The sequence below is a fragment of the Oncorhynchus mykiss genome, chromosome 13, assembly GCF_013265735.2.
Source record: "Oncorhynchus mykiss isolate Arlee chromosome 13, USDA_OmykA_1.1, whole genome shotgun sequence".
Classification (NCBI taxonomy): domain Eukaryota; kingdom Metazoa; phylum Chordata; class Actinopteri; order Salmoniformes; family Salmonidae; genus Oncorhynchus; species Oncorhynchus mykiss.
In genome coordinates this window covers 5998352-6012072 of record NC_048577.1, presented here as the reverse complement: position 1 = coordinate 6012072, position 13721 = coordinate 5998352, and the positions used below count along the sequence as shown (strand labels likewise).

The window sequence follows — 13721 nt, the reverse complement described above, 5'->3', positions numbered from 1 at the left end:
CCACCAATCCAATGCTTTTAGTTTTGAAGTAGTGAACAAGTGTACACTTCAGAGGAAAGGAGGGAGCAGTGGCCTCTAGTGGAATGTTTCTTAATATTTTTAATAATTTCATAATTAAGCAACTTTTTATCATTTTTTAATCCTGAAAATCCAGTGTTTCTATTTTAAACGTTTTTTGTTATATTACACTCTAATGTGATATAAAGTGTAATATTGGAATGAAACTGACATGGTACGTGTGTCTTATATTTAGACAGTCAAATAGTGATGGATCTCTCAGAGAAAACGATGCAGAGGAAATATATGACATTTTAAGTGAGGCCCTCCGGACCAGGTTGAAGATCAAATGCGGCCCACTTGGCAAAATGAGTGTGACCCCCCTGATCTAGACTGTTAGAGAGGTCACTACCCTCACTGATCCCCATGCTACTTCATCAAACAGAGGTTACTGTTGTGCCACTGCAAACCGCCCCATAAGGACAGGTCTAGGTTCAGTTACTGTGTAAGCCTGGATAATGATGATCAGTAAGGGACTATGTAAACTGATCTGAGTGTGGTGCTTATATTACAGTAGGGACTTTTTTGCTGTAGAAACCGTTATTCCACTGGCAGCTTCCTCTTTCTAGTAAATGAGGCCCAAATGACACCCTATTCCCTGTATAGTGCACTACATTTGACCAGGGCCCATAGTGCACTGTATAATAGGTTGTCAATTGGGATGAATGCTAGGATGGTTACCATGGTAACATTTTTAGCACTAGTGTGCTGTGGGTTTCTGGGTGTTTTAATCTCCACCTCAACTTCCTCCCTGTCTCATGTCTTCATTTATATCTAAGTTAGTTGGTATCTGATGGTAAACTTGGTTACCCATGGCAACAACTTGGATCCACTATGAACATGATAAGGATGTGACAGTTTTCATTTGTGTGTTGTGTTGTGTTGTGTTGGGGTGTGTGGTGTGTGGTGTGTTGTGGTGTGTTGTTGTGTTGTGTTGTTGTGTTGTGGTGTGTTGCGGTGTATGGTGTGTTGTGGTGTGTTGTTGTGTTTTTTGTGTTGTTATGGTGTGTTGTTGTGTTGTGTTGTGGTGTGTTTTGTTGTTGTGGTGTGTGGTGTGGTGTGTTGTGTTGTTGTGGTGTGTGGTGTGTGGTGTGTGGTGTGTTGTGTTGTGGTGTGTAGTACTGTGCGCCTCCCATATGCTGTTCTGGACTTGGGGACTGTGAAGAGACCTCTGGTGGCATGTCTTTGGGGGTAAGTATGGCTGTCTGAGCTTTGTGCCAGTAGATCAAACAGACAGCTTGGTGCTTTCAACATGTCCAGTCATCTCATAAATACAAGTAATGAGGAAGTCGATCTCTCCTTCACTTAGAGCCAGGAAAGTTTGACACACATATTATTAGTGTTAGCTCTCTGTGTACAACAGAAGGCCAGCCGTGCTGCCCTGTTCTCAGCCAATTGCACTTTTCCTACAGTAAGTCCCTCTTTGTGGCACCTGACCACACGACTGAACAGTAGTCAAGCTGCATCAAAATTAGGGCCTGTAAAACCTGCCTTGTTGACAGTGCTGTTAAGAAGGTAGAAACTAGGGCCTGTAAAACCTGCCTTGTTGATAGTGCTGTTAAGAAGGTAGAAACTAGGGCCTGTAGGACCTGCCTTGTTGACAGTGCTGTTAAGAAGGTAGAAACTAGGGCCTGTAAAACCTGCCTTGTTGATAGTGCTGTTAAGAAGGTAGAAACTAGGGCCTGTAGGACCTGCCTTGTTGACAGTGCTGTTAAGAAGGGTCTGTAGGACCTGCCTTGTTGACAGTGCTGTTAAGAAGGTAGAAACTAGGACCTGTAGGACCTGCCTTTTTGACAGTGCTGTTAAGAAGGTAGAAACTAGGGCCTGTAGGACCTGCCTTGTTGACAGTGCTGTTAAGAAGGTAGAAACTAGGGCCTGTAAAACCTGCCTTGTTGACAGTGTTGTTAAGAAGGTAGAAACTAGGGCCTGTAAAACCTGCCTTGTTGACAGTGTTATTAAGAAGGTAGAGCAACACTTTATTATGGACAGACTTCTCCCCATCTTAGCTACTGTTGACTCAATATGTTTTGACCATGACAGTTTACGATCCTGTTACGGTGAGTGAATGAGGACCCAAAAGCGAACTAACTTAAACAGAGCTTCTTTAATAACCAAACATAGGTAGGCTCAGATAGACCGGCAGATTCGGACAGGACAGGACAAGGTTACAGCAAACATGACGATAGTCTGGCTCAGGCATGAAACACAACAAACAAGAATCCGACAAGGACAGGAACAGAAACAGAGAGAGATATAGGGACCTAATCAGAGGGAAAAAGGGAACAGGTGGGAAACGGGGTGAATGGGTAGTCAGAGGAGACAAGGAACAGCTGGTGGAAAGCGGGGGAGAAAAGGTAACCTAACAACGACCAGCAGAGGGAGACAGGGTGAAGGGAAAGGACAGAGACAAGACACAACATGACAGTACATGACAGTACCCCCCCACTCACCGAGCGCCTCCTGGCGCACTCGAGGAGGAAACCTGGCGGCAACGGAGGAAATCCTCGATCAGCGCACGGTCCAGCACGTCCCGAGAGGGAACCCAACTCCTCTCCTCAGGACCGTACCCCTCCCAATCTACGAGGTACTGGTGACCACGGCCCCGAGGACGCATGTCCAAAATTCTACGGACCCTGTAGATGGGTGCGCCCTCGACAAGGATGGGGGGGGAGGGGGGGGAAGACGAGCGGGGGCGCGAAGGACGGGCTTGATGCAGGAGACATGGAAGACCGGGTGGACGCGACGAAGGTATCGCGGAAGAAGAAGTCGAACTGCGACAGGATTAATGACCCGAGAAATACGGAACGGACCAATGAACCGTGGGGTCAACTTGCGAGAAGCCGTCTTAAGGGGAAGGTTCTGAGTGGAGAGCCAAACTCTCTGACCGCGACAATATCTAGGACTCTTAGTTCTACGCTTATTAGAAGCCCTCACAGTCTGCGTCCTATAACGGCAAAGTGCAGACCTGACCCTCTTCCAGGTGCGCTCGCAACGTTGGACAAAAGCCTGAGCGGAGGGGACGCTGGACTCGGCGAACTGAGATGAGAACAGCGGAGGCTGGTACCCGAGGCTACTCTGAAAAGGAGATAGCCCGGTCGCAGACGAAGGAAGCGAGTTGTGGGCGTATTCTGCCCAGGGGAGCTGTTCTGACCAAGACGCAGGGTTACGAAAAGAAAGACTGCGTAAGATGCGACCAATAGTCTGATTGGCCCGTTCTGCTTGACCGTTAGACTGGGGGTGAAAGCCGGAAGAGAGACTGACGGAAGCCCCAATCAAACGGCAAAACTCCCTCCAAAATTGAGACGTGAATTGCGGACCTCTGTCCGAAACGACGTCTGACGGAAGGCCATGAATTCTGAAAACATTCTCGATGATGATTTGTGCCGTCTCTTTAGCAGAAGGAAGCTTAGCAAGGGGAATGAAATGAGCCGCCTTAGAGAACCTATCGACAACCGTAAGAATAACAGTCTTCCCCGCTGACGAAGGCAGTCCGGTGACAAAATCTAAGGCGATGTGAGACCACGGTCGAGAGGGAATAGGAAGCGGCCTGAGACGGCCGGCAGGAGGAGAGTTACCGGACTTAGTCTGCGCGCAGACCGAACAAGCAGCCACGAAACGACGCGTGTCATGCTCCCGGGTGGGCCACCAAAAACGCTGGCGAATGGAAGCAAGCGTACCCCGAACGCCAGGGTGGCCGGCTAACTTGGCAGAGTGAGCCCACTGAAGAACGGCCAGACGAGTAGGAACGGGAACAAAAAGAAGGTTCCTAGGACAAGCGCGCGGCGACGGAGTGTGAGTGAGCGCTTGTTTTACCTGCCTCTCAATTCCCCAGACAGTCAACCCGACAACACGCCCCTCAGGGAGAATCCCCTCGGGGTCAGTGGAGGCTACTGAAGAACTGAAGAGACGAGACAAAGCATCAGGCTTGGTGTTCTTAGAGCCCGGACGATAAGAAATCACGAACTCGAAACGAGCGAAAAACAGCGCCCAACGCGCCTGACGCGCATTAAGTCGTTTGGCAGAACGGATGTACTCAAGGTTCCTATGGTCAGTCCAAACGACAAAAGGAACGGTCGCCCCCTCCAACCACTGTCGCCATTCGCCTAGGGCTAACCGGATGGCGAGCAGTTCGCGGTTACCCACATCATAGTTACGTTCCGACGGCGACAGGCGATGAGAAAAATACGCGCATGGGTGGACCTTGTCGTCAGAGAGGGAGCGCTGAGAAAGGATGGCTCCCACGCCCACCTCTGACGCGTCAACCTCGACAACGAACTGTCTAGAGACGTCAGGTGTAACAAGGATAGGAGCGGATGTAAAACGATTCTTGAGGAGATCAAAAGCTCCCTGGGCGGAAACGGACCACTTAAAGCACGTCTTGACAGAAGTAAGGGCTGTGAGAGGAGCTGCCACCTGACCGAAATTACGGATGAAACGACGATAGAAGTTCGTGAAGCCGAGAAAGCGCTGCAGCTCGACGCGTGACTTAGGGACGGGCCAATCAATGACAGCTTGGACCTTAGCGGGATCCATCTTAATGCCTTCAGCGGAAATAACAGAACCGAGAAATGTGACGGAGGAGGCATGAAAAGTGCACTTCTCAGCCTTCACAAAAAGACAATTCTCTAAAAGGCGCTGGAGGACACGTCGAACGTGCTGAACATGAATCTGGAGTGACGGTGAAAAAATCAGGATATCGTCAAGGTAAACGAAAACAAAGATGTTCAGCATGTCTCTCAGGACATCATTGACTAATGCCTGAAAGACAGCTGGAGCGTTAGCGAGGCCGAAAGGAAGAACCCGGTATTCAAAGTGCCCTAACGGAGTGTTAAACGCCGTCTTCCACTCGTCCCCCTCCCTGATGCGCACGAGATGGTAAGCGTTACGAAGGTCCAACTTAGTGAAAAACCTGGCTCCCTGCAGGATCTCGAAGGCTGAAGACATAAGAGGAAGCGGATAATGATTCTTCACTGTTATGTCATTCAGCCCTCGATAATCTATGCAGGGGCGCAGAGACCCGTCCTTCTTCTTGACAAAAAAAAAACCCCGCTCCGGCGGGAGAGGAGGAGGGGACTATGGTACCGGCGTCAAGAGCTACAGACAAATAATCTTCGAGAGCCTTACGTTCGGGAGCCGACAGAGAGTATAGTCTACCCCGGGGGGGGGTGGTTCCCGGAAGGAGATCAATACTACAATCATACGACCGGTGTGGAGGAAGAGAGGTGGCCCTGGACCGACTGAACACCGTGCGCAGATCGTGATATTCCTCCGGCACCCCTGTCAAATCACCAGGCTCCTCCTGTGAAGAAGAGACAGAGGAAACAGGAGGGATAGCAGACATTAAACATTTCACATGACAAGAGACGTTCCAGGAGAGGATAGAATTACTAGACCAATTAATGGAAGGATTATGACAAACTAGCCAGGGATGGCCCAAAACAACAGGTGTAAAAGGTGAACGAAAAATTAAAAAAGAAATGGTTTCACTATGATTACCAGAAACAGTGAGGGTTAAAGGTAGCGTCTCACGCTGAATCCTGGGGAGAGGACTACCATCCAGGGCGAACAAGGCCGTGGGCTCCTTTAACTGTCTGAGAGGAATGTCATGTTCCCGAGCCCAGGTCTCGTCCATAAAACAGCCCTCCGCCCCAGAGTCTATTAAGGCACTGCAGGAAGCTGACGAACCGGTCCAGCGTAGATGGACCGACAAGGTAGTGCAGGATCTTGAAGGAGAGACAGGAGTAGTAGCGCTCACCAGTAGCCCTCCGCTTACTGACGAGCTCTGGCCTTTTACTGGACATGAAGTGACAAAATGACCAGCGGAACCGCAATAGAGACAGAGGCGGTTGGTGATTCTCCGTTCCCTCTCCTTAGTCGAGATGCGGATACCTCCCAGCTGCATGGGCTCAGCACCCGAGCCGGCAGAGGAAGATGGTAGTGATGCGGAGAGGGGGGCAACGGAGAGCGCGAGCTCCTTTCCACGAGCTCGGTGACGAAGATCAACCCGTCGCTCAATGCGAATAGCGAGTTCAATCAAGGAATCCACGCTGGAAGTAACCTCCCGGGAGAGAATCTCATCCTTTACCTCTGCGCGGAGACCCTCCAGAAGACGAGCGAGCAAGGCCGGCTCGTTCCAGCCACTGGAGACAGCAAGAGTGCGAAACTCAATAGAGTAGTCTGTTATGGATCGATTGCCTTGACATAGGGAAGACAGGGCCCTGGAAGCCTCCTCCCCAAAAACAGATCGATCAAAAACCCGTATCATCTCCTCCTTAAAGTCCTGATACTGGTTAGTACACTCAGCCCTTGCCTCCCAGATTGCCGTGCCCCACTCACGAGCCCGTCCAATAAGGAGAGATATGACGTAGGCGACACGAGCAGTGCTCCTGGAGTAAGTGTTGGGCTGGAGAAAAAACACAATATCACACTGGGTGAGGAACGAGCGGCATTCAGTGGGCTCCCCAGAGTAACACGGCGGGTTATTGATTCTGGGCTCCGGAGATTCGAAAGCCCTGGAAGTGGCCGGTGGATCGAGGCGGAGATGGTGAACCTGTTCTGTGAGGTTGGAGACTTGGGTGGCCAGGGTCTCAACGGCATGTCGAGCAGCAGACACTTCCTGCTCGTGTCTGCCTAGCATCGCTCCCTGGATCCCGACGGCTGAGTGGAGAGGATCCGAAGTCGCTGGGTCCATTCTTGGTCGGATTCTTCTGTTACGGTGAGTGAATGAGGACCCAAAAGCGAACTAACTTAAACAGAGCTTCTTTAATAACCAAACATAGGTAGGCTCAGATAGACCGGCAGATTCGGACAGGACAGGACAAGGTTACAGCAAACATGACGATAGTCTGGCTCAGGCATGAAACACAACAAACAAGAATCCGACAAGGACAGGAACAGAAACAGAGAGAGATATAGGAACCTAATCAGAGGGAAAAAGGGAACAGGTGGGAAACGGGGTGAATGGGTAGTCAGAGGAGACAAGGAACAGCTGGTGGAAAGCGGGGGAGAAAAGGTAACCTAACAACGACCAGCAGAGGGAGACAGGGTGAAGGGAAAAGACAGAGACAAGACACAACATGACAGTACATGACAGATCCAGGGTTACTCCATGCAGTTTAGTCACCTTCATTTGCATAATTTCAACATTATGCATTTGAAGATTTATTTGAAGTTTAGGGTTTGGTTTGAAATATTTAGGACTAAATGATTCCTTGCCACCCATTTTGAAAGTCACTGCAGCTCTTTGTTAAGTGTTGCAGTCATTTCAGGCTCTGTAGTAGCTGACATATATAGTGTTGTGTCATCCTCATGCATAGACACACTGGCTTCACTCAAAAGTGTGGCAACTGCTCGGCCTCCGACCACAAGGCACTACAGAGTGTTGTAATGGCTTTCTTCCTGGGAAGGAGAGGTTGGACCAAAACGCAGCGTGGTTATAGTTCATGTTTATTAATAAGAAAACTCAACATGAACACAATACAAAACAATAAACGTGTCAAAACCGAAACAGTCCTAACTGGTGCAGAAAACACTAAGACAGGAAACACAAAAGAACTATGGTCAGACCGTGACAGTACCCCCCCGCCCAAGGTGCGGACTCCGACCGCACAACCTAAACCTATAAGGTAGGGTTTGGATGGGCATCTGTCCGCGGTGGCAGCTCTGGCGCTGGACGTGGACCCCACTCCATCATAGTCTTTGTCCACCTCCTTAGCGTCCCTTGAGTGGCGACCCTCACCGCCGACTTTGGCCTAGTAACCCTAACAAAGGGCCCCACTGGACTGAGGGGTGCCTCATTACTGAGGAAGCTCAGGACTGAGAGATAGCTCAGGGAGGTTGACGGCTCTGGCGGATCCTGGCTGAATGGCGGCTCTGGCGGATCCTGGCTGAATGGCGGCTCTGGCGAATCCTGGCTGACTGGCGGCTCTGGCGGATACTGACTGACTGGCGGCTCTGGCAGATCCTGGATGACTGGCGGCTCCTTGCAGACTGGCGGCTCTGGCGGCTCCCTGCAGACTGGCGGCTCTGGCGGCTCCCTGCAGACTGGCGGCTCTGGCGGCTCCCTGCAGACTGGTGGCTCTGGCGGCTCTGGACAGATGGGAGACGCTAGCAGCTCTGGACAGACGGGAGGCTCTAGCAGCTCTGGACAGGCGAAGTTCACTGTAGGCCTGGTGCGTGGTGCCGGCACTGGTGGTCCTGGGCCGAGGACACGCACAGGAAGCCCGGTGCAGGGAGCTGCCACCGGAGGGCAGATGCGTGGAGGTGGTACTGGATAGATCGGACCATGCAGGCTCACTGGAGCTCTTGAGCACCGAGCCTGCCCAACCTTACCTGGTTGAATGCTCCCGGTCGCCCTGCCAGTGTGGCGAGGTGGAATAGCCCGCACTGGGCTGTGCAGGCGAACCGGGGACACCATGCATAAGGCTGGTGCCATGTAAGCCGGCCCAAGGAGACGCACTGGAGACCAGATGCGTAGAGCCGGCTTCATGGCACCTGGCTCGATGCCCACTCTAGCCCGGCCGATATGAGGAGCTGGCATGTACCGCACCGGGCTATGCACCCACACTGGGGACACCGTGAGCTCCACAGCATAACACGGTGCCTGCCCGGTCTCTCTCGCCCTCCGGTAAGCACAGGAAGTTGGCGCAGGTCTCCTACCTGGCTTCGCCATACTTCCTGTGTGACACCCCCCCAAGACATTTTTGGGGCTGCCTCTCAGGCTTCCTTGCCAGCCGTGTTCCCTCGTATCGCCGGTTCCTCTTTCCGGCTGCCTCTGCTCTCCTAGCTGCCTCCACCTGTTCCCATGGAAGGCGATCCTTTCCCGCCAGGATCTCCTCCCATGTGTAGCAACCCTTGCCGTCCAACACGTCCTCCCATGTCCATTCCTCCTTGCGCTGCTCCTGCTCTTGTAGCTGCTGCTGCCTCTCCTGCTGTTGCTGCTTTTCACCATGCCGCTTGGTCCTGTTGTGGTGGGTGGTTCTGTAACGGCTTTCTTCTTGGGAAAGAGAGGAGGACCAAAACGCAGTGTGGTTATAGTTCATGTTTTTTAATAAGAAAACTCAACATGAACACAATACAAAACAATAAACGTGGCAAAACCGAAACAGTCCTAACTGGTGCAGAAAACACTAAGACAGGAAACACAAAAGAACTATGGTCAGAACGTGACAAGTGTAGTGCGTACGGCCCAGTACATCACTGTTACCAGGCTTCCTGCCATCCAGGACCTCTATACCAGGCGGTGTCAGAGGAAGGCCCTAAAAATTGTCAAAGACTCCAGCCACCCTGGTCGTAGACTGTTCTCTCTGCTACGGTACCAGAGCACCAAGTCTAGGTCCAAGAGGCTTCTAAACAGCTTCTACCCCCAAGCCGTAAGACTCCTGAACATCTAATCAAATGGTTGCCCAGACTATTTGCATTGCCCCCCTCCTCCTTTACACTGCTACTACTCTATTTTATAATCTATGCATAGTCACTTTAATAACTCTACCTACCTCAATTACCTAGACTAACCGGCTGTCCCCGAAAGAGACTCTGTACCGGTACCCCTGTGTATAGCCTCGCTATTGTAATTTTACTGCTACTCTTTAATTATTTATTACTTGTATTTCTTATTCATATTTTTTAAAGTATTGTTTAATAAAAAAATGTAAACAGCATTGTTGGTTAGGGCCTGAAAGTCAGCATTTCACTGTATTGTGTGACAAATAACATTTGATTTGATGTCATTAGTAAACATCTAAAAAAGTAAGGGGCCTAGAATTCCTTTAAAAAGTAAGGGGCCTAGAATTCCTTTAAAAAGTAAGGGGCCTATAATTCCTTTAAAAAGTAAGGGGCCTAGAATTCATTTAAAAAGAAAGGGGCCTAGAATTCCTTTAAAAAGTAAGGGGCCTAGAATTCCTTTAAAAAGTAAGGGGCCTAGAATTCCTTTAAAAAGTAAGGGGCCTAGAATTCCTTTAAAAAGTAAGGGGCCTATAATTCCTTTAAAAAGTAAGGGGCCTAGAATTCATTTAAAAAGAAAGGGGCCTAGAATTCCTTTAAAAAGTAAGGGGCCTAGAATTCCTGATTCTACCTGGATTATGTGTCTCTGTGTTCTGTTGGACAGGTAACTCTTTATCCACACTATAGCAGGGGGTGTAAAGCCACAACATGTGTTTTTCCAACAGCAGACTATGATTGATAATGTAAAAAGTCGAGCAAAACAGCCCATACAATCTTTCTATCATCAATTTCTCTCAGCCAATCAGTAATTTGTGTAAGTGCTGTGCTTGTTGAATGTTCTTCCCTGTAAGTGCTGAAAGTCTGTTGTCAGTTTGTTTACTGTAGAAATGCATTGTTTCTGGTCCAACACCATTTTTTCTAAAAGTTTACTAAGGGTTGGTAACAGGCTGATTGGTCTAAAAGTTTACTAAGGGTTGGTAACAGGCTGATTGGTCTAAAAGTTTACTAAGGGTTGGTAACAGGCTGATTGGTCTAAAAGTTTACTAAGGGTTGGTAACAGGCTGATTGGTCTAAAAGTTTACTAAGGGTTGGTAACAGGCTGATTGGTCTAAAAGTTTACTAAGGGTTGGTAACAGGCTGATTGGTCTAAAAGTTTACAAAGGGTTGGTAACAGGCTGATTGGTCTAAAAGTTTACTAAGGGTTGGTAACAGGCTGATTGGTCTAAAAGTTTACTAAGGGTTGGTAACAGGCTGACTGGTCTAAAAGTTTACTAAAGGTTGGTAACAGGCTGATTGGTCTAAAAGTTTACTAAGGTTTGGTAACAGGCTGATTGGTCAAAAAGTTTTCTAAGGGTTGGTAACAGGCTGATTGGTCTAAAAGTTTACTAAGGGTTGGTAACAGGCTGATTGGTCTAAAAGTTTACTAAGGGTTGGTAACAGGCTGATTGGTCTAAAAGTTTACTAAGGGTTGGTAACAGGCTGATTGGTCTAAAAGTTTACTAAGGGTTGGTAACAGGCTGACTGGTCTAAAAGTTTACTAAAGGTTGGTAACAGGCTGATTGGTCTAAAAGTTTACTAAGGTTTGGTAACAGGCTGATTGGTCAAAAAGTTTTCTAAGGGTTGGTAACAGGCTGATTGGTCTAAAAGTTTACTAAGGGTTGGTAACAGGCTGATTGGTCTAAAAGTTTACTAAGGGTTGGTAACAGGCTGATTGGTCTAAAAGTTTACTAAGGGTTGGTAACAGGCTGATTGGTCTAAAAGTTTACTAAGGGTTGGTAACAGGCTGATTGGTCTAAAAGTTTACTAAGGGTTGGTAACAGGCTGATTGGTCTAAAAGTTTACTAAGGGTTGGTAACAGGCTGATTGGTCTAAAAGTTTACTATGGGTTGGCAACAGGCTGATTGGTCTAAAAGTTTACTAAGGGTTGGTAACAGGCTGATTGGTCTAAAAGTTTACTATGGGTTGGCAACAGGCTGATTGGTCTAAAAGTTTACTAAGGGTTGGTAACAGGCTGATTGGTCTAAAAGTTTACTAAGGATAGGTTACAGGCTGATTGGTCTAAAAGTTTACTAAGGGTTGGTAACAGGCTGATTGGTCTAAACGTTTAGTAAGGGTTGCTAACAGGCTGATTGGTCTAAAAGTTTACTAAGGGTAGGTTACAGGCTGATTGGTCTAAAAGTTTACTAAGGGTTGGTAACAGGCTGATTGGTCTAAAAGTTTACTAAGGGTTGGTAACAGGCTGATTGGTCTAAAAGTTTACTACGGGTTGGTAACAGGCTGATTGGTCTAAAAGTTTACTAAGGGTTGGTAACAGGCTGATTGGTCTAAAAGTTTACTAAGGGTTGGTAACAGGCTGATTGGTCTAAAAGTTTACTAAGGGTTGGTAACAGGCTGATTGGTCTAAAATTTTACTAAGGGTTGGTAACAGGCTGATTGGTCGGCCTTTTGAGCCAGTAAAGGGGACTTTACTTTACTTTACTAGGCCTGAGGCAACACACCTAGTAGGCCTGAGGCAACACACCTATTAGTTCTGAGTTAACACACCTAGTAGGCCTGAGGCAACACACCTAGTAGGCCTGAGACAACACACCTAGCAGGCCTGAGGCAACACACCTAGTAGGCCTGAGTTAACACACCTAGTAGGCCTGAGGCAACACACCTAGTAGGCCTGAGGCAACACACCTAGTAGGCCTGAGGCAACACACCTAGTATGCCTGAGGCAACACACCTAGTAGGCCTGAGGCAACACACCTAGTAGGCCTGAGGCAACACACCTAGTAGGCCTGAGGCAACACACCTAGTAGGCCTGAGGCAACACACCTAGTAGGCCTGAGGCAACACACCTAGTAGGCCTGAGGCAACACACCTAGTAGGCCTGAGGCAACACACCTAGTAGGCCTGAGGCAACACACCTAGTAGGCATAGCATGATGAGGGAGAGGAAGATAAGAAGAAGAAGAGAGGAAGGGGTGAAATAGAAAGAGTGAGAGAAGGAGAGAGAGATGGAGAGAGTGATAAGGTGAGAGCAGAGAGGGGTAGTGTAGAGAGAGTGAGAGAGAGTGAGAGATAGAGAGAGAGAGAGAGAGAGAGAGAGAGAGAGAGAGAGAGAGAGAGAGAGGGGAAGGATAGAGAGAGAGAGAGAGAGAGAGAGAGAGAGAGAGAGAGTGAGAGAGAGAGAGAGAGAGAGAGGAAGGATAGAGAGAGAGAGATAAGGTGAAAAACAGAGTGAGGTGGAAGGAGAGAAGAAGAGGTGACACAGAAAAAGAGAACAAGGAGAGAGAGAGAGAGATAAGGGTGAAACAGAGAGAAAGGGGGAAGAGTGTGAACAAGAGAGAGACGAGGCGTTCTCTAACAGAAAGAGGTAGAGGAGAGGAGAGCAAAATAGTTGTTTTCTATCTCCGTGTGGCTCACACTGAGAGTTGTCTCACCAAAAGAGAGGGAATATTGTATTTATTTTTATTCTGTTCATGTTATCACCACTGATCATACAGAATAAACACCTTGTTAAACTGGGGTTTTCTTCAATCTGAACTCAACAGTAAAACAGATTTCATCTCAGACTGATTCTTCTTGTGGGACTAGTTTTATTAGGATCCTACTAGTTGTCTGGTGTGGATATACTACCAGTCTGTCTCTGAGATGGGGTCCAGAACTATTCTACTTGTTCTGGGTGAGTCTAACCTTGTATATCTTTGGAACTTGACTATCTGTGTTTGTGTGTGTGTGTGTTTTTGTGTGTATGTGTGTGTGTTTTTGTGTTTGTGCGTATGTGTGTGTGTGTGTGTGTGTGTGTGTGTGTGTGTGTGTGTGCGTGTGCGTGTGTGTGTGTTTTTGTGCGTATGTGTGTGTGTTTTTGTGTTTGTGCGTATGTTTGTGTGTGTGTGTGTGTGTGTGCGTGTGCGTGTGTGTGTGTTTTTGTGCGTATGTGTGTGTGTTTTTGTGTTCGTGCGTATGTGTGTGTGTGTGTGTATGTGTGTGTGTGTGTGTGTGTGTGTGTGTGTATATTTCTTTCTTTCTTTCTTTCTTTCTCTCTCTCTCTCCTTCCAATGGGCTTGGTTTCAGAAGCTATTCAGAGAAGTCAACCTAAGAGTGAGAGAGAGAGAACTGAGCAGTGAATGAGTAAACCTAATTTCCATGTCAAGAATAAGAGCGGGAACTAGGGAGAGACAAGAGACAAAAATACACACTTCCCAGAAGATGTGGAGAGAAAGAAAGGGGAAGGAG

The 13721-nt window shown here is 48.4% G+C and overlaps 1 protein-coding gene across 9 annotated transcripts in view; it reads left to right on the top strand.

Annotated features, from left to right (window-relative positions):
- LOC110519495 (adhesion G protein-coupled receptor E2-like) overlaps positions 1 to 13721 on the top strand; it is a 248464-nt gene that overhangs the window by 64791 nt on the left and 169952 nt on the right. For 5 of the 9 annotated variants that reach the window (XM_036939975.1, XM_036939970.1, XM_036939974.1 and 2 more), the window contains exon 1: positions 12796 to 13167. The exons of 1 other annotated variant lie outside the window; for it this stretch is intronic. In XM_036939975.1, coding sequence (XP_036795870.1) covers positions 13137 to 13167 — 31 coding nt within the window. In that variant the 5' untranslated portion in view covers positions 12796 to 13136. Of the gene's footprint in view, positions 1 to 12793; positions 13168 to 13721 lie in introns of those variants that run through there. 3 more of the 9 variants (XM_036939972.1, XM_036939966.1, XM_036939968.1) reach the window with 2 other exon arrangements.